We start from the raw sequence: 21,902 nt of genomic DNA, 5'->3' as shown, positions 1-21,902 counted from the left end.
TGGACCAATAAGAGGGTGAGTAAATGATGACAAATTTTCTTTTTTTTAAGTGAACTATCCCTTTAGCCTTATGTGAACAACACAGTGAGAAGCATGTGTGTATGGATCACGTTACAAATTGCAGGGTTACTAATAGGGTTTGATGTTTGCTTTTAATGGGAAAGTATTTTGACAGACAGTGTCTAGCCCAAATTAAAATTTCACAGTGGCATGTTCCAACGAAGTTGATTAGCGATTAAGATAATAACGGTAAAGATGACAGTGATGATAATCTGAACATATTACATGGGTGGTGAAGTTTCAACAGTTCCGACTGCCTCCGGGTTTACAGTCAGTCGCGGTAGGAAGCGTCCAGCAGGATTTCATTCACTCCTCTGTTCTCAGAGAATGCAGTAGGGTAGAGTTACATCTACCATGACATATTTTGCCACAGGGAGGTGACTGGGTGGTATTATGTTGACTGAAAAACTCCTGCTAAGCTAATGCTGGTATTTTTACATCCCTGCCGATTGAGCGTAAGAGCATTGCTGTCTGTGGAAAGTTTTTCACAGCTCTTGTGTCAATGTCAATGTTGTTGGATGACTATGTAATCTTCTTTGGGGGACATGACCGTTCTGCTTTTCTTCAAAGGTGTCTGCATTAGGTTCAGAGAAATGGTAACGCTCCTTTTAATTATACATTGAGCCTCACATGAATCAATATCATACACCCTTATTTCCCTGACAAAGCCAACATCTCTCTGACTCTATTGAGTAGTTCACCCATGAATGAAAATTCTGTCATTTACTCAGCCTCATGACTTTCTTTCTTCTGTCAAACACAAAGGACATATTTATATCTGAATGTCTAAGCTTCTCTTTTCCATTCAATGAAAGTGAATGGTGACCAAGATTGTCAAGCAAAGTTTTCAGTGAATAACAACTTAAATTTCAGTGTTCCTTACAGAATCTGTTTTATGGTTTCAGAAGACTTGGCATGTCATATGGGCCACTTTTATTAAGCTTTTTGCTTTTTTATTCTGGCTACGATTATTCAAAATAAAGGGGAAAATCACAATATGCAGGGCTTAGGCTTAATCCGTGCAGCCCACGATCCTGTTTTTAGTGGCTCGGTTTCGCAATAAATGCTGCTCCACGTAAACTCAATGAGTTTGGGTCGCTTATAATGACATGCATTTGAAAACGGCTGTTGTCGACATTGAGAAGCTTTAAGGGCTTTCTGCACTTTTTCATCCAAAATGGCTCTATGGTTTAGAACACCCATAAATAATGTCATTTTACAGTTTTATTGTAAAAGGTAACACATTATTTTAGTGTCTTGTTACACGTTATGTGAAGTTACTATAGTAATAACTGTAAATTATGCAAAATTATACAAGCAACTAGACAAATCGCATTTAGATTTCCCACTACAAATCGTGTAGCAACGTTTTACTCCATAAAAGGGTAACTAACCCTAAAACTATTTTTATTTAACTTTTTTTAGTTAATGATCTGTAAGACTGGGGCTTTATTAATGCTGTTCATTGATTCAAGTAAATTTGTTGATGTTTCGGTATAAAGTGTTTTAATTCTACAATATAGCCTATGGCGTAAAAACGTTGTTGTGGTACTGCGTGATGTAAGCAGGCACCGGCTCACCACGCCCTTGCCTTGAGAGACGGGTAGTAATGGGCGATATAAACGATATGCGATATAAACGATACAAAATTGGCCTACGATAGAGATTTTAATTATATTGCACTATCGCGATTATGCATGTTGATGACGCAATCTACCCGCGAAATTTAGAGCCACGAGCTGCAACCGGCTGAAACGCATGATATTCGTCGTCATCTTGAGTAAACATGGCTGAATAAGCGAAACGGAGGAGCTGGTGAAAAAGATCGGTGCAACATCCATTATTTGGACTTGGTTCGAATTTAAGCCATCCGACGAGCTGCAGCAAACTATACAGAGTGCGTGGGGCAACAGTTCGGTAACACACACGACTAATCTGTTCTATCACTCAAAACGAAACATGTCACTAAATACCAGCGCGTATTCACAAAATAGTGCTGTAAACACAAAATCTCGGTGTGTGCCCGATTTTAAGATTCGTTGTTGTGTTGCTTTTTAACTGAGAAGACATCAGTTTTTCTGCTCTTTGCATCTTTTGTGTCCTTTAAAAAAATACCCAAACTAAAACTACATTTGATTTCGAGTGCCTTCTGCACTGTTTTGCACTTTTTACGGTCTATGGCATGGCACTACTGTAAATAAACTTTTATACTTGAAGCATTTTCTTTAGATGTACAGTATACAGGTGAAACTCGAAAAATAAGAATATCATGCAAAAGTAAAAGGTGAAACTAATATAATATATAGATATTACAAGCCTTAATTTGTTATAATTTTGATGATTCTGGCTTACAGCTTATGCAAACCTTATCACAATATTCTAATTTTGAATTTGGGGTGTCATAAGCTGCTAGCCATAATATAAACATTAGGGCTACTTAAAGCTGCAGTCCGGCACTTTTTTGGGTTTAAAAATATAAAAAAATACATTTTTGAAAAAAAACTTAACCAGCCAGTGTTCAAAACGATCTGCTTGCCTTACCTCGATTCAAAACGGTAAGCTTGTAATAATGATTTTAATTCCAGTGGTACTGGTGGATTTCCGCGGGAATTTCGAGCATGTCTTTGCGTCATTACGTCACTTCTGTACACATAGAGAAGGAGTCCCCGGCTTGCGTGTGTGGATGATGGAGGAGATTTAGCTTAGCACTTGGTATGGTGGATCCCGAAAGTTTAAAGCGACAATCACCAGTGACAACTGGAGATTCACCAGTTGTAAAACCCAAAGACTTCGGACTTCAGAGTGGCTACAGAAAAAATATATTTTTCACGTTTTGACGTGATATAAGCAATCGTTAGATTTAATCAGCATGATATAGCCTACTGCAATGCTTCCCCCCACCCCCCGAATTTGGTCAGAACAAAAGTGAATGTTACTTACTTGTTCAGATGACATTTTCCGATGAAAATTCTAATGTTGACACTTTCAAAAAAGTATACTCTGAGATTGCTGATGACAGTAGGCTACAGTATCCACAGCGACGCGGCAGCCTCAATACATTGTATTCATCCGCGCTGTTTCATGCCGATTTACTACCCACGCACAGTTAATAATTCCGCGAATAACTGCAATTGCAGATTTCGAACAGAGATGGCGACAACGAGGAAAAACGACGGACTGCAGCTTTAAAGTCTCTGCAGCTAGTGTTCTTGAATTTTATTTATCTGCAACATTATGTTGTATAATTACAGTTTTGCACAATAAATGTTCTCAAAACTACATACACTGTTTCTTTCTTTCTTGAAAAAAAAAATACATTTACATCGCAATACATTTAGCAGTTGTTTGGCTTTCCTTAGGGTCTGTGTAACCTGTTCTGAAATGGTTTTATTATAATTTATATATTGTTATATACATTTCAGCCTCTTGCGATAACGATATATATCACAATATGGATTTTAGGCCATATCGCCCATATTCTATATTCAATATATTCACTCAATATATCCAAAATATTGCCAGTGGGCTGCATCAGGCTCTGACTAGGGGTTGAGTTCACTTGGGACTCACTTGGGACGTTAGCAGTGATTTTAATGGGGGGGGGGAAATCACAGGTTAGCTCGGCTGTTTCTTTCGATTTGTTTCTTTTTGGGTCTTAGTATGCAGGACGCCATCTCTGGTGTCTGTCTGCTCCCCATTGGGCCTGATGGTGTCCTTTTAAAGGTGAATGCTTGCTTCCTGTTTTGTAATGCCATCTTATCTAACCTTGGTGCAGTAGCATGACTCAGTCTATGTATTTCTTATGAAGATTGAAAAAGCAGGGGATCATGTTACAAAACGGGTGATGCGACTGCAGGCAGTGATAAGGGCTGCAGTAACCAGGGGCGCAGTAAAGCGTTGAACATGCTTTTGACGTGTTTACCATCTCATTTCATCTCCGTCTTTTGTGCGCATAACCATCCTGCATTCAGTACATTTTTAACATAGCTGTCTGTGCTAAAAGGGCCATGTGTTTTGCTCTTTTCCTCCATTAATGCACTTGCAGCATTGGTGCATGAGTTTCGGGCATGTCTAATGGGTGATTCTTCGTCTACCCCGTCTGTTTGCATTTTTTTTTCTTGATGAACATCAGCACAGGAACCAGATCTTATTGCTTTGTCTTCCTCTGGCTTGATTGTATTTTGGGAATATCCTGTTTTTACATCGCAGTGGTTAGACAATTGTAGTTTTTGTCTTGTTTGACACAAGTCATGCCATCATGCTTCTATAGCTGAGGATGCTTTAGGGGCGATATATATTGCTTTGGGAATTTGGCCGTCATGGATGCTCACTCTAGCATTAAACACAATTTATCGCCCCATTGCATGTTTATGCAGTATGAAAGTGATTCTCAGGCATGTTTATGTATGTTTGGTACTTATTAATGATTTAATGCTCTCCCCTATCCTCATGGAAGGTTTCATATATCACCCCCCGCTAACTGCATGGTACGAGTCTGAGCCATGACTTTGCTTTGGGGATTGAAAGCACCCATTACATTTTAATTTTTTTTATTCATTTGATATCCTGCTAGCTTGTTTAATAACAGGGCCTGCCATCGCATCTATTAAGGAAACCCCTGCTCAAGATCCCTTCATTTTGTAAATGTAATTTATTCAGCCTGTTGGGACTCGTCTTATTTATGACATTTACTAGCAGTAGCAGTTGTGAGGCACTGGGACTTTTATTCCAGATTAAGCAAGACATTGTTAGAATCACAGGTCATATAGTTACAAAAAACAACATGAATAAATACGTTTTATTATTTTTTTATTTATTTAACATTTGTGTTTATTATTATTATTAATATAAATATATTTTTTTCCGCTGTATTTACTATTTTGCTGGAAATATGGTAAATATTAAAGGGGTCATAATTGGTTCTAAAAAGAACATAATTTTGTGTATTTGGTTTAATGTAATGTGTTTGCGTGGTTTTAGGTTCAAAAAAGTAATTATTTTATGCATACCGGTACTGCAGGGGCGTAGAATTTAGTAGGGACGCTAGGGACGTGTCCCTACCAATATCCAGTGACATTGATATATATCCCTAGCAATAATTTCGATCAAAACTATATAATGATGTCCCCGTCCCCACCAATATCAAAATCAAACCTATGCCACTGCGGTACTGTACATTATTGTTGCTCCTTTATGCCACGCCTTTCTGATCGTTCTGAAAAGCGTGGTGTGCTCTGATTGGCCAGCGATCCAGTGCATTGTGATTGGCCCAAAAACCTTAAGCGTGTGACGTGTCAAGCCCTTTACCATATTTGGAACATCAACTCCCAAATATAGACGGTCAAAAAAATATAGACGTAGTGTCCGTGACGTCACCCATAGGTTTCTGAAGAGCATTTTTGAAGCCTCAAGTGGGCACAGTCGGCCGTCGCCATCATAGCACTCCCGGAAAACAGAAAATGGGCAAAGAGGCGGGATGTGGGTGGAGCCGAGGAGCCTGGCTGCTGAAACCACACCCACCTAGCTCGACGTGATCGAGTTAGTTAGCCCAGGTTTGGGAGCCAATGCTATATGCCACTAGCAATACCAGGTATGCGACTGCACAGCGCCTCGCGCTAAAGTGACAGTTGATGATGTAAAGCCAATAGTTAAAAGTTCCTGTTTTTGCCCTTCAAAATATTATAATAGTTAAAAGACATTTGAGTGAGACTGTGTATTGTCATTCTTTACTATTCTGCTAGTTGAAAATGTATTATGCAGTAACTTACAATATTACTCTGAGTGTGTGTGTGTGACAGTGATTTATGTGCATGTCAGTCATTCTTTTTTTACAGTCTATGGTCAGTCAGCGTGGCATCGCACGTCAAGTTAGTAGAGAGCTTTATTCAGTCCATTTTAAATTCTGATTTTGGGCGCTTCTCAACTGGGTCAAACCATAAATATTACCTATAAAGTTTAAGTAAATGTGCTAGAAATCCGCTCTCATTCAAGGATGTGCATTTATTGCATGGACGGAGAAAGCATCGACACCTGCAGTATTTTATCTGATGGTAAATAAGCATATCTGTTCCGTGAGAGCAAGGGTACCTATAGACGACTAGACGGTTTTTAATCTGAAAACTCCAAAAAGCAATGAAATTGTCAGACATCCATTAGTGCATGTTCACAGAGGAATCCAACTAAAATACAGCGCTGTTTGTTCTCTCGAACGATACTCGACAACGAAGGAATCCAAAGGGGTGGGCGAAGTAATCGGTGTATTAAATTGTATGAAATAATCCCGAAAAAGACAACACACACACGGCAGAGATGCCAAGTTCTGCTGTGAGAACGGGTGTGGGAACACTATGTAAACATAAAACCCATGTCTGCATTTGTGATCATAAAAACGACAAGAATGCGCTACTCTATACTACTCAAAACTCGCGTTTGAATAGCCAGTAGCAAATTCTTAAAATATGAAACCATACTTACAGGCTGTGTCTGTGAGTCAGAAGCACCTTAATGGACATGCAAATATGGAATTGCCCCACTTTTTAGAATCAGCCTTTGTGCACAGCCGGCCTTGTACTCTCTCAGGTTCTGGAAACAGTCCTCCGAAAAATGCGCAACACAGTCAAATTTTTTTGTTTTACTGTTCTGGAACAGTGTTTCAAATAAAGCTGAAGCACTGTTTTCTAATTGTATCCTCTTTTGGAAGGGCAAACAAAGTAGTTTGACTTTCGATAAATCCCTGATGTCCCAGAGTGTGTGTGTGAAGTTTTAGCACAAAATGCCCCACAGATATTTTATATAGCATGTTCAAGTTGTCACTTTTTGAGGGTTTTTGCAAAAACGCACCGTTTTGTGCCTGGCCCTTTAAATGCAAATGAGCTGCTGCAGAGGGCGGGGTTTCATGAGCTGGTTTGTGTTAGCAGCTGGGATTACCTCATGCAGACACACTAAAATGACAGAAACTGTTCTGCCTTTAATGTTAAAGGGCACCTATTATGACATTTAAAATGTTCCTAATGTTGTTTAGGGAGTCCCCAACAACAGTTTTACGTGCATGCAATGTCAAAAAACACTTTTGTTTTCGTAAAATATGCATTTATTTTTACCTGATTTGCTCACCGACTCCCAAATGATTCGTTCAACGACTCATTTTTCCAAACCCCTCCTTTACGCGACGCTAATCTGCGATTGGTCAGATGACCCAGCAGTGTTTACAGAGATAATACTTGTTTAACACGGAGTACAATGATGCTTTTATCAATTAAATCGTGTTATAATAATGATTATAGTCCACTGCTTTGTAGTTTGTAGTAAAAAACTAAAAATAAGATAAATAATTTAATGTTAGCAAGCATAGCCCAGAGTTCATATTGTAAAAGCACAATCAGTCTTTGTTAGCGTTAGCCCGATGCATAAACATAACGTTTTTACAAAAAAAAAAAATGCAGTTACGTTACTTCGAGGTATTACTCTATTCTTTAAGACAACTCCGAAAACAACGACAAACACTTCACATATCTCAATACAATTGCCATTGAAGACCTAGAAGCTAAACGGTGCTTACACAACAAACAAAATAATAATTAAGCATGCTACATAAAACATAAAAGCAACAATTATTAATAACACTTACAGGTTGTGATACGGAGGAGGAAGCTGATGCAAATACACTTAGAAATGAACCTTCCTTCAATATCAGCCAGCTCGCGAATCCAAGTTTGATTGCATTTAAAAAGCAATCGTCTTCAAAATGGCGCGAACAAAGCACAAGGCTCGGACTATACTTCTGTGGTATAGTTGTATATATGAATTGTAGCCACTTAGTCTTCAAATGCTCCTCCTTGGGCAGATGAAAAAAGTTGGCTTTTGAGTCGCACTTCAGAACACAGCGTCTCGTCGCCATGATATTTTCTCTGGCCTTGGAGCGCAATAAGTAGGCGTATCGTATTCAAATAACTTGACAAGTTGACGTCATCTAGTCAGAGAAAAAGCTTCGGTCTTCTAACGATTCATAAAAATGACTCCGAGTCGACTCTTACTTTTGAAAGACAATAACTTTATATACGGTGCACTTTCATATTTCAAACTTTGCAGGATGTTTTTGTTCACTTAGATCTATGTTACACACTACATGAAAGGTAAATTTCAAAATTCCATAATAGGTGCCCTTTAAAACGGAGTCAGACAAAGATGGAGAGACTCAAGAAGAAGTGACAACATGTAGAATGCAACAGGACGTCTCTGAATGGTTAGTTGATGAATTTATGTTGCTGATGTGGAGTTAACTATCTTCAATTAGGATATTCTGTCATGGTAATCTATACATCGCTCGTATAGGAACTGTTGTGAGATGCATACAGAGTGACTTTCTATTGCATGTGAAAAGACAGATGCTACAGTTTGAGCTGACTCACAAATGTGCTCGACTACAACAACTCTCCCTCTTCTCAGCATGGACTGCGTGTTCCCAGGGGCGGGGTTTATGTACATTTTAGGGTTGATGTCACTAACCCGGGAGGAATGTCGTGTAGTCCCTACCAGCTGTTTGTTGTAGTCCTTTTCTTTACAAGCGAATATCTTCCTTTGCTTTGAACTTTGAGCGTTGTAACTTTGCAGATGTTGTTTATGCTCAAACAGCAACATTACACAAAGTTAGAAGTGAAATTATACTCAACCACCCCTTTAAAAGTTTTCTCTTTGGTCTTGTAGTATTTTATTCACAGAGAAAATATGAGAAAAGATGGGGACTGGAACTGAAACTAACCAACCGAAGTCGCATCATGCACATGAGCACCATCGTTCAACATGTCTGACCACCATGTATTTATTTTTGGTGAAATTGAATTAGCCTAACTGTACATTTCTTGCTGGGGAATTTTGTGCAGGCTTCCTGAAGACTGATTACTCCAATTCCTAAGATAAATAGTCATACTTTTAAAGTTGTCATCAGATGTTTGTTTGAAATATTGCATCTCACAGAACTTAAGTAATTCAAATATAAGGTATTGAAACATTTAGTTTAAATTTCTGTAACTTTTTTACTCATCCTTGTTAGTGCATAGCCTCTGCTTCTGGAAGCTGTAGAGGTCAGAGCACATTGTCATAACTGTACTATTGTGTTAATGCTCTCAATGCCTTATTAGCCTCTCTGGTAATGAAAGAGGAAGGCCATCCTCAGGTCTTTTAGCTCCAGGAGCCGGGACGTGTTCTTCTGGAAGCGGCATTTTTGCGTTGTTACCTCACTGTGGCCGTAAATAATCCCTCTTATGGCTTCCAGATGTCCCCTTGCCAGAGGAGTGGATGTGGGAACACACTCTCAGGGCCTAGTATTCCTCTTTGCATCCTTCTTTGCACACACTCCTGTCCCCGATTTCAGCGGGGAGGGCAGATTTACACAAGCTCATGCAGATTCTCATGAGCGCCGTGTCACGCACACCCTTAACCAGTCTGGTCGGAGACACAAAGACGGGACGTGTTTTTCCAGTCCCACAATGCCAATGAGTTTATACTCTGACACTTTCTTTCAAATCCTCAGTATTTGTATTTTGCATAAATTTCATCCCTTTGTACCAGGGTTATTATCGTTAAATAAAATATAAAAAGCAAACTTATTTTAGCTTAAATTGAAGTACCAAAATTTGTTAAATGACTACATTTAAAAATAAAATCATAAAAAAAACGATAATAGTATGATACAAAATAACACTGCCTTGTACAACCTCGCTATTACCATGATAAACATCCATACAGTCAGTAATGTGGCGAAGGTGTTTACATTTACAGCACCGCAGATTACCTCACTCTCATTTGTCATGACAACCGTTGCTATGTTTGACATGCCCTTGTTGTTTTATTAGGTTTTTAGGTGAGTGATACTGTATAGCTATTGTTCGGCTGCCAAAATTAAACAAGAGAAGCATCACTAAAGCTAATATTGTTAACCCACTGATCCTTAGATACATAGGGAGGAGCTGGCTTCATGATGCACAGGTATCGCATGCATTTCTCCATTGATGGTTCCCTCACTCGATCCACGTTTATTTGTTTTTACTCTATAAAGAGCCTCGCAGGTCCAATTATGTTGTGGTTACATAGAGATTTATTCAGTGGTTGTTTCGTAGTCCATGCTGTCTGTGGAGCAGAGGAGTCTTTTAGGACTCGAGTGGTTACGGTTATGAGCATTATGCCTGGTTGTGTTGTCAATGGTGTGTGTGACTCCCACTGCAGTGACACACTTTTTTTTTACAAACATGTGGCTGACGTTAACGTGTCACAACTGTTGAAAGTTTCTTAGAGGTCAAGCGTGGCTGATTCTATCCAGGGAAGTTATTTTTGCCCTGTCTCAGTTGTAAGCCACGGGCGATATGAATTTAATACATCCAGTCAGATAGCATCTGAATGATCTGTTTTATAATATTAGTTTTTGCCTCAAGCGTTACATAATGTAAGACTGTTTGAACTGATGCCAGACTTGCCTTTGTCTTTTGGTTTGCATCCATCAAGTATAGGGGTGTAACGATACACTCACGATTCGATACAAATCACGATACTGAACTCACGATACGACACTATCGCGATATTTTGAGCCAAAATAAAGGAGTTTTTTTTTTTTTTTTTAAGTAAGCTTTAGGAAATCCATGTTTACTATAATATGTGTGTCGTTGTAAATCTGTTCATCATATAGGCTAAAGTCATTGGTCTCTTCAGAAGACTTTGGATTAGGCCGCTCCATTGATTATTTTTACGATACATTTATTCAATTTTTTAGATCTTTTAAGTTTTAGAGGAATGGACTTTAATTGGAGGGGACCGCAATCTCTCTGGTTTCATAAAAAAAAAAAAATCTCGATATAACAATGTGTTGTTAAACCCCTAATCAAGTAAATAAAGAAAAATCGAATCAAATGAAAAGTACTCTTAAAAATACTTTTTATTTTTATTTAATTCACTAGATTATCTAAAATATCCACTACCACATGTTTATTTAATATATAAGCCATATTTCCAGAAAGAAGATATATTGTCATGGACTCTTATTTGGATATTACTGGTTATCTCCTTGTTTGTTTCTATGGTTACGTATGATATCACCTGTCAATCATTTGTTTCGTCTTGTATTTAAACTCCCTGTCTTGTCCAGTCCCTGGTCGGTTATTGTCTTATGTAAAGTGTTATGTAATTCGCGTGTTCATCATCTATTTAGAGAATTCCTATCCGTGCATGTTGCTCATCCACAAACGTTAAATACCATATTTACCATAAGTATGAATATATAAAATATAATAATACATAAATATATTAGTAGATCTATATGTTTATTTATTTTACATTAATGTATTGCTGAAATATAGCTAGTTTGTGATTTCCATGCATGCTGTAAAAAAATCAAATTTTAATTAAATAATATATTCACACAGATGTGACCGTGAGATATACTGTCATCATAAACTCCTAGCGTGATCTAATACTTTAGTTATGCCGCCTACCCTTACTTATCAGTGTTTACACACATAGTTTGTATTGTTGGCATGTTTTTAGCTGTCATCAGGGTGTGAGATAAACTACCTGACCTGTGATATGTGACTGACTACTGTTAGATTAGCAGTGGGTCAGTGCTTAAGTGTAATTACAGTAGTAATGTGGAGCAGTTCTGATGAGATGTAATGACCTGGTGGGGTAATGAAGGCCTGCTGGGACCAGAATGCCTTGGAGCCACCAATTGTACCTTGGTGATCTACCCACTTATTTGCTCTGAAAGACAGATGCTGTAACTTCGACAGAGAATGACTAAATAGAATTGGAATATCGTGTGGGGAAACATTTGATAGTTTATATTATTAGATAGGGAAAGTATTTTTTTACCTCTTCTATTTTTTTTTTTTAACTGGTATTGCCCGTGTGCCACAATGCTATCGTTTTCTGGATGGTTTTAGCCTTAGCAAATATGTGTAATAGTTTTTCAAGTATTGTGCTATTTTTATTTATTATTGTTAAGAGTCAATGTTTTTAATGGTTGGATTTGTAAAACCAAATTTTTACATATAGAAAAAGGTCTCAGAAGTTGGTTTCTAATTGCTGTAATTTTGCACTTTGATGTCTAATGCATTTTTACTTGCATTGGGGAACCAATGAATTTAAACATTTAAAAGATTGTTCCAACGTCATTGCATTATTGAATAAAAAAAACAAACCAACTTACCGGTAGTCACAATCACAAAAGATGAAGCACACATTTTTTTTGTAAAAAAAACATGTCTCAGAGAGGTGAAATTAGTTCTGAGGAAAGGGGTAGCATAGCAGTCTTTGTTTGCACATGCATTTGGTTTCATATTCTGTTGCAAAGGAAATTCATTTTTTTAAGTGCAGTGTAAGTTTAAAGGGATAGGCCTATAGGTCACCCAAGGGATACACCCTCAAGTTGTTCAAAACATGTATGAATTTCTTCTGCTGAACACAAAGAAAGATAATTATTTTGAAGAATGTGTGTAACCAAACAGTTGATGAGCCCCATTGACTTCTATAGTATTTTTTTTCTCCATACTATGGATGTCAATCAATGGGGCCCCTGGCCCGGTTTGGTTACCCACATTCTTCAAAATATCTTTCTTTTGTGTTCAGCAGATTTGGAATAACTTGAGGGTGAGAAAATGATGACAGAATTTTTTAATTTTTGGGTGAACTATCCCTTTAAGTTTTCTGGATCCAATATATATTCCAGGAGAATTTTCCTATTTCATTTATCCACTTTGAAATATCCAAGCCAGACCTCCCCCCATCCCCATAACAGTTCAGTTTGACTTGTTTGTTGTAGTCTGACAGGCATTTCCTTATTTCTCACAGGGCCAGACTTTTTTGAATTTCTCTCCTCTGCACAATCCAGTATTGCTATGGCAACAGAGATGTCCCACCTCGTGTGCATGATGCTGATTGGAAGAGATTTAGGGACAACATTGTGAGTCTGCGGCAGCAGCAGAGGCAGCGCATGTGCTCCATGGAACATTTTTGCTACAGCACACCTCAGTAATGTGTACAAGAGCCATTAGATGAGGTCGGGCTTTGATGTTTTAGGAAGGTCAAGCTTACCTCATTCTGAGGGTTTAGAGCTACATAGACTGATGATGGCAGGTGTGGGTGGCATGTGAACTCATGTTGAGGATAAACATGGCAGATTTTTAACCTTATCGCACTGCGGTTGAGATCATCCACTTCTCTGTTCCCATGTTTTCCCTCTTGTTAGATATCTGAGCCAGGGATGGCAGGTCTCTGTATAGAACTGGCTACACCCTGTGAATAAATAACACCTACAACATTGCTGTAGTAAAATAATGATCTATTTTACACAATATTTGAAATAATTAATTTGAAAATGTTCAGCATTCTTTTTTTCATAAATAAATGAATTGTTAATAACATATACACTACACTACAGTTCAAATGTTTGGCGTAAGCTTTTTGTATGTTTTTGAAATCAAGTCTCCTATACTCAACAATACAGTAAAGAAATACAGAAATATTATTACAGTTTAAAATAACCGTTTTCTATTTTAATTCCTCTGATGGCAAAGCTGAATTTTCAGCATCATTATTGCAGTCTTGTCACATGATCCTTCAGAAATCATTCTAATATTCTGATTTGGTGCTCAAGAAACATTTCTTATTATTATCAATGTTGAAAACAGTTGTGCTGCTTAATATTTTTTTGGAAACTACGATGCATTTTCTCATTATCAGGGCATGATGAGTAGAAAGTTTAAAAGAACAGCATTTATTTAAAATAGAAATCTTTTGTAACATTATACATGTCTTAACTGTCACAATTGAATGCGTTTTTGCTCAATAAAAGTATTCACTTCTTTAAAAAAAATCCTACCCCAAACTAATGAATGACAGTATATTTATTCATGTTTTTAACAATTTCATAATTTGTTTAAAATAAATATAAATAGTTGTTTGTGTGTTTTAACTGATTTTGTCACATTTCTTTCATTTTGTTTTTACAGCCAAACCTTTCACATCCAAGGTGAAACAGATGCGCTTGCGCAAGGAGGATTTTGAGATCCTGAAGGTGATTGGACGGGGAGCTTTTGGAGAGGTATTTATTGTTCTCGTTTCCTTTGGAACATTGTTTTTTTTAAGATCCCGTTATAGCCCCATTGCAATATTTAATGAGTTAGTATACTGATTTATCATAAGCACAGGTATGTTGCAGGATAAGGATATTCTTCATGTAGTGCTTTTAAGAGCCTGAGGCAGTTGATGTTCTTTTGTAATGACAGACGTGTGATGTAGTCACTGGGGAATGTGTGGTGTACAGGTAGGCCAGGAAACCAGTACTATTAGGTTACTTCGTGAGGCCTGGCTGTTCAGAATGGCCCGTGAAGTGGGAACATTGGACAGGAGCCATGTTTTAAAACCCCAGCAAATGGTTATGGAATTTTTATTCAGGTTTTATTTCACAGTGAGAAAATAGCTCTGTGACACTTTCCACGGTTCCAGAAATAGTCCACCCCAAAATAAAACATTTCATTATTTACTAACCCTTTTGTAACCCATGCAACTCTTTTGTAAAAATTCCTATTTTTTGAGGAATATCTTGGCACTTGCGCACAAGTTGTACAGACTATTTTTATGATCATTTTATGGTATTTCTTCCATCATTATTGAAGCTCGAAGGCTTTAGTCCTCATTCAGATCTTTTTTTTTTTTTCATTGGAAAAAAAAAGTCAAGTGGGTTTGTGAATTGCAATACATAAAATATTACCAAATTCTCATTAAGCTAATCCTTTAAAATACAGATCTGCTTTAAATAAATTGCTCAGAAATCAAGTACCTTAAATTTTCCAAGAAGTGAAATACATTAACAACTGTCTCTGCAAAAAGACAGTTTCAACTTTCTTACCAACGGATAGGTTTGAGTTATAGAAATGGCAACACATTTATTAGATTTGGTGGATGGAAATGCATCAGACAGAGATCCTTGAGGTTAAAGTAGATTTTAAAGGGCAATTTTTGTCAGTCCTTGGGTTTTTCTCCACTTGTCAACGTCTGCTGAGCTATGATTCATCTGTGCCCGCCTCAGTGGGAACGTTTTCGTCTGACACACCACTCGACAGGGTTTCCGGCCTCACTTCAGTCCAGCTGGAATCAACAGCTCATGGAAACCTAGCAGAAAGTCTGTTCTGCTTGACGTGAGCCTGTTGCCAAAATAACACGAGAATGGAAGCCATGCAGCTTTGAGAAAACGTGTGTGAAGGAACAGATTGAGGATCAGTCACACGCTTTCATCTGATGGATCAGGAAAGGCTTGGGCGAGAAGAAGAAAGGCCGATGACATCATTTCCTGTGAAGATTTCAGAGCCAGTAGCTGCTACTGAATTTCAAATTTGAAGACAAAAAAAAAAGTTTTACGATTTTTTTTTTTTTGCATTGTCACATTATTTCAACACATTTAAATCCCACTTACTGAAGTGCATTTTTTAAATGAAAACTGTGTAGGGTGTGGAAAGGGAAATCACATCACATACTGTCATCGTACACTTGATGGCAGAAAGCGAAGAGCAAAATAACTTTGAAAGAGACTCCTCTATCAGCAAAGTCAGAGCCAAGAACAGTGTGCTCTTTCCTGATCAAGTCATTGAACATTGCCAGAACACTGTTGTGTTCTCTGATCATCATTTAATAGAGTGAAGACATCACACATCCAACTGAGCCTAATGCTTAATATTCCCTTTTTAAGGCAGATGCTAGATATGATCATTATGTTACTTTCCTGGGACTATGATGATCTCATGACATTCACAGGCATCTGTTTTTCCTTGTATTTTGAACTGTAATGGTTGTAGTCTCACACAGATTGAATTTGCTGCTTATTGTGACAAATAATTGCCTGCTTAGACCGGAATAGACTGTCTGACTAGTGACTAACGTTCATAATGTTAAAAAAAAAAATCTTTCAAATAAATGATGTTCTTTCTATTCATCAAAGAACCCTGAAGAAAATGTATCACGGTTTATACAAAAATATTAAGCGGCACAACTGTTTTCAGTATTGATAATAATAAGAAATATTGTTTGAGCTAAATCAGCATACCGGTACTAGACTGTTGAAAAATTTAGCTTTGCCATCACATTAATAAATTAAATTTTTATACATATAAAATACATTTATTTTATTTTGCTTTATAATTATACAGTTATTTTAAATTGTAATAATATTTACAGTTTTTACTGTATTTTTAATCAAATAAATGCAGCCTTGGTGAGGATAAGATAATTATTTTAAAAACATTTAAAAAGCTCTTTAAAAACAAGCTGTTTTATTGACGTATTTCCCTGGTTAAAACACCGACTGCGTCCGAAATCACACACTTCTCTACAATATAGTAGGCTAAAAACAGTATGTGACAAAATAAGTATTTTCCGAATTCACAGTACTCATAAAAGAGTTGGCAAAAAGTACCCGGGTGACCTACTACTTCCCGTTGTGATTCTGAAGTGTGCATATACGATGGTCGCTTTACTATCCCATGAGGCCACGGTGAAGCGACACAACTGACGCTGGGTGGTCACATGATAATGAAAACGGGTCATTGGAGAAGCGCTAATTCAACGTCACTGTAATTTCGGTCATTGATTGATTTCGGCCGTCCAAAACCATTTCAGATTTCGGTGCATCTCTTCTTGATTAGTTGCATTTAGTTTCTGCCAACTTGCAGTACCAGTAAAAATGAGCAAATCTGCTGTACTTTTTCTGCAAGGAATGCTAATGGGAGCACTTACAAACAAGTTAAGTAGCACTTTTGTGTAAATGGTAATAAAAAAAAAACACTGTTTGCAGGTAGAATTATGTTTTAAGATCACATCAAGACTGATGTTCTTGTCTTCCTTACAGGTTGCAGTAGTAAAGGTGAAAAATACAGACAAAGTATTTGCCATGAAGATTCTCAACAAATGGGAAATGCTCAAAAGGGCTGAGGTGGGCTGATGTTTTTACTGACATCTATTGCTTTTATCCAGCAGATTTGATCCAGATAAGCTAACTGCTTTAGCTGCATATTACAGCAATGTTGTTCTCAAGACTGATTTTTATATATTGTGCAAATCTTGATCCAGTTAGCATCATGCTTTACCATTCAGCTGATGCAGCCGTTTCTCCAATATCCCTGGCATGTCATTCCTTAGCTTCCTACTAGAGTGTTACTCCCTCTGTCTTCACCAATTACACGAGAAACCACTTAAAAACAAACAGTCTTTGCTCTATATGAGTCAGAAAGCATTCCCCACAGTGGAAATAGACCCCTTGGTTGGAGTCATTCTAAGTATGTGGGGCACATTTTTGATCGCTGATTCTGAAATGTGTTTTTCTTTGACATTTACCTCTTTTTCCCTCAGACGGCATGTTTTCGGGAGGAACGGGACGTGCTGGTGAATGGGGACAGTCAGTGGATCACAACGTTGCACTATGCTTTCCAGGACGAGAACAACTTGGTGCGTGAGAACTCTCAAGCTCACATTGGGTCTGATTCACATTCACTTGATAAGGTGCAGAGGGGGAGATAACGTGATCATCAATCACGGCTTACGGAGTTTCAAGGGACACCGTCTTGCAGCAGACTATATATTTATCTGTGCCGTGTTGTGTATATAGCGTGACTGGAGAAGAGGGTCTTCGATATGAACTATCATTTTAAGTTCAGCTTCATGAGTGGGAGTGTGAGGGAATGAAACTGGAGGAAGAGGGCGATAAGAGGTTTTAGATGAAAGAATGTCATGGATAACTGAGATGGGATGGGTTAATCCGAGGGTAAAGGGAATTTAAATTGTAAACTGTTTATGATTGATATCTTTGTTTCCCATTCCTTTTGTCCCCTTTCTTCTCTTATTTCTGTCATATATTCACTCCCTGTTTTTCTCTCCTCCTAGTATCTGGTGATGGACTACTATGTAGGGGGAGATCTGTTGACTCTGCTCAGTAAGTTTGAAGATCGTTTGCCTGAGGACATGTCCAAGTTCTATCTGGCCGAGATGGTCTTGGCTATTGACTCTGTGCATCAGCTACATTATGTTCACAGGTGGGTCCTGGCATCTTTAAACCAGGGGTCAGTTGCATAAACATAGCCTTTATGTTAAGACTGTGTCTTACCAAATAGTATGACCAACTAGCAGTTAGTTAGGTGTAATCAGTCTTACTTTTCGCAATCAAATTGAACCAATCTACATTATGAGGCTGACTTAAAAAAGTTATAAACAGTCTTAAAGAAACAAATTTGATGACTAACTTGTAAGACTAGTCTTAGCAGTTTATGCAATCGGCCCCAGGGTTGTCCACTTATTTCAAATGTTGACTGAATTAATTACATGATTTGCTGGTTAAATAATCAATATTATTGCAATATATCAATATTTTTGATTATATTTGAGCCTACAAATAGTAAAAATCTAAAGACAGATTTGTGGCAGACAAAAGCATTGAATATTAAAAGTGGCTTTATAAGTCATTATATTGGTTGTTTTATTTCCACATCCCTGAATATTATCCTATCACTGTCCACAGCAATTCATTTTGCAGTCGGGTTTGCCTGTAAAATAGTTTTATTTAGTGTGAATACACAGATTCTTTTGATACTTTAATACATTGACAGACGTCATTGCAGAAAGATGATTCTGATAATATTTGACAGCCAATGCCATGTTAACCAGCCAAAATGTGACCCCCTTATTGAAACAAAAAAAGAATTAGGGTTATCCCTATTTTCTAAAAAGCCAGTATGCTTTAGTTATGTCATCGCAATAACCCTATTTGCTAGTTGGTTGTGGTTTTAGGTGAGGTATATTCTCATTCGAGAGAGCATTTGATTGGACAACAACCTGTGTAGTGCAGCATAAGTCATCATTATATTTGATCTGTTTTCATGGAAAAAGAAGACTATACATTTTAAAAGCGTGTCTGCTTAAAGTGAATTTTGTCAATGTTTAGGAGTAAACTACCGTTCAAAAGTTTGGGGTCAGTAAGATTTATTTGAAAGAAATTAATACTTTTATTCAGCAAACATGCATTATATTGATCAAAAGTGATTTCTTTTCATCAAAAAGTCCTGAAAGAACATGTATCAAAGCTTCCGCAAAAATATTAACCAGCACAGCTGTTTTTAACTGATAAGTATATACTTAAGTACAAACTTTTGAACGGTGGTGTATATTAGCATATAGATGAACTCAAAGCTAATACACATGAATTAAAAGCCACAAAACACCCACTTCGATTTCATGGGGTTTTCAAATCAGCTAAGCATGCACTAAAGCAGTGCAATGAGTTGGAAAAAAGGCTATGTTTAGTCTGAGGGATGGCTGGGTTGGTGCCCATCTTTGGTTATCATACAGGAAGTGGCTTCTCCATATTTGCATAATAACAGGCACCAGTTGCTTAGAGCACTCAGTGTGATGAATGTGTTTGTACTGGGACTTTGGGTGTGCTTCACTCCCACCGAGCACTTAATTTGGGTACAAACACACACACTTTCTCTAATGTACTCGTGTTGTCTTCCTCACAAACTGATGTGCAGTCTTGGTCTGCCAATTGCAGTCTGTTTTTGGGGCACCCAGAGGGACAGGCAGGGGAAAGTTAAAGGCAGTAATCATGGGGTTAGAGGTGTGGTCAACTCTCCTCTCGTGAGAGTTTGACACGCCTGGTTTGTGGAGGGTGGGGACGGAGTGGATTGGTCTCCAGGGATGGGGTTGGTGTGGGTGTGTTTTTGTATGAGCCATGTTAAAGGGTGTGCATATGGGAATAAGTGCGCCACTACATTTGAGGGTGGATGTACTGTGTGAAAATAGTTGAGACACTACAGTTTGCAAGAATGCACAGTGATGGGTCCAACATTAATAGTGTATCTTCTAAAAAATTATTAAAAATTAAAAATTAAACTTCTATGTACTCACCCTCATGTAATTCCAAATTTGAATGTGTTTCTTTCAACTTTCTGCTAAACACCCCCTTATGTTGAATCATGAATGTTCACACTGCTGTTTTACATACAATTAAAACATTTCAAGCTCCAAAAATAACAAAAATCGCCATAAAATACTAGACTATCTTTTTAATAAAATCTAATTCTGATTTAAAATGTTTTGCTGTGCTTATTTGTAGGACTACAATTTGGCCAAACATTTTGTAATTTATTTATGACCATATATAATAATAATTAGCATTATTTATCTTTAAATATATTCAACAAAATAAGAAATACTACTAATTTAATATTTCACTGTGAAATTAAAATCAAGAATTTATTAAATATAATGTAATAAACAATTTTGTTTTACAGTACAAGTGATATGCTTCACTCTAAAATATACAGCTCATTTATTTATATAATTAAATCACACTAATATAATAATCACACCAAAAGGCCTTTCACACTGAGCATGATTAAGCGACGCGAATGTACGACGCGAAGACGCTCTTGAATCGAAACAATAGATCCCTACGAAGATAATAGATCCATATGGAGCTATATACCGGGCACGATCATCAATCGCGGAGCGACAAAGCGACATTTTTTTCCCCCTTGACCATTCGCTTCGCTTCATTGCGTCGTGCTCAGTGTGCCTAAGGCCTTAAGCCATAATGCATTTTCGGTTTTATTTCACTTAACCATGCATCTCTAGTTGATATAACTCTAAAGTCATATGACGGTGTTTGGCATTGACATCAAACCTGGCATGATGCAAAGTTTGGAATGACATGGCGGTGAATAAATGATGACAGTGTTTTAATTTTTGTGTGAACTATGCCTTTAAATGGATTTCTTAAATCTCAAATGAACTTTGTCTCTTCATTTATTTAATAATATTTACATTTTTAAATACAGGTTTCACACATTGTCGGCAGATCACATTAGTGGGCTCCTGCCCTGAAAGCTCCTTCCAGGAAAAGCTTGGAGCTTTTGCTTTCACCCAGCCCTCATTAGACTAAGTGGGCAAGCTGTTGTGTTAAAGTGGAGGATTTTTAGAGATTGTGCTTGTAAGTGGTGTTAAGTGCCCGGTTCCTCTCTGCCAGATATTTGCATAGGGTGAGCTCTGATCCTTCCACTGATGAGGACCGGCCCATGTCACAGTTGAAGAGCCAACCGGACGCACTAGCATCTGTGATTTTGTTGTGCATGACTATTGCATTATATTAAGTTATTGATCAGGGCCATATGTGTGTCCGGCTATTGATCAATAACCATGTGTGTGATGTCTCAGCTGATTCCCAAGGAAGCCAGCTGGAATTTCATTCACCACAGAGACATGGCTCATCGCACCTTAAAAGTCAAGAGGGAATCTCTTGTTACCTGTAAAGATCCCCTATCAAAGAGAAAGATGCTCAGTCGTTGCCTAAGGATTAAGTCACATTCATTTGAAACCGCACAGGTGATTGGATGACCTCATAAAGAGCTTTGTTTGGCGACACCGGCGGCGGTCTTAGTGCTTGTAGAACAGTTTTTTTTTTAACCAGAGGGCCTTGACCTACAAGTTGAAGTTTCCACATACTCTTTTCCTTTTTTTTTTTTTAAATGGATTGAGCTCAATGCTTGAGGGAAAAAAAAAAGGACTGAATGAATTGCTGAAATGTATCCAACATCCCCATACAATGAGTCCCACCCCCTTCTCTTTCTTCCTGTCTATAGTTGACCAGCTCTTCCTGTGGTAGGCATGAGGCAGGTCCAGATGGTGCTCACAGATGGTTATTGTGGTCTTAAAGTGGGATTACCTCCCTCTGCTCGCTGTCCGCTGCTCCTTAAGACAGCAGCCCGGGACAGAGCCACCCAATTATCACCTACACTACAACCCCTGCTGGCCAGACC

At 37.8% G+C, this 21,902-nt stretch overlaps 1 protein-coding gene across 3 annotated transcripts in view; it reads left to right on the top strand.

Annotated features, from left to right (window-relative positions):
• Nucleotides 1–21,902, top strand: part of cdc42bpab (CDC42 binding protein kinase alpha (DMPK-like) b) — a 65,575-nt gene that overhangs the window by 15,737 nt on the left and 27,936 nt on the right. For all 3 annotated transcript variants that reach the window (XM_079639805.1, XM_079639804.1, XM_079639806.1), the window contains exons 2-5: nt 14,055–14,146; nt 16,946–17,029; nt 17,446–17,541; nt 17,977–18,125. In XM_079639805.1, the coding sequence (XP_079495931.1) occupies nt 14,055–14,146; nt 16,946–17,029; nt 17,446–17,541; nt 17,977–18,125 (421 nt within the window). The remainder of the gene's footprint in view (nt 1–14,054; nt 14,147–16,945; nt 17,030–17,445; nt 17,542–17,976; nt 18,126–21,902) is intronic.

This window comes from Phoxinus phoxinus (genome assembly GCF_949152265.1).
Source record: "Phoxinus phoxinus genome assembly, chromosome: 16".
Classification (NCBI taxonomy): domain Eukaryota; kingdom Metazoa; phylum Chordata; class Actinopteri; order Cypriniformes; family Leuciscidae; genus Phoxinus; species Phoxinus phoxinus.
The sequence above is the reverse complement of the archived record's forward strand: the minus strand, read 5'-3'. Positions and strand labels throughout refer to the sequence as shown.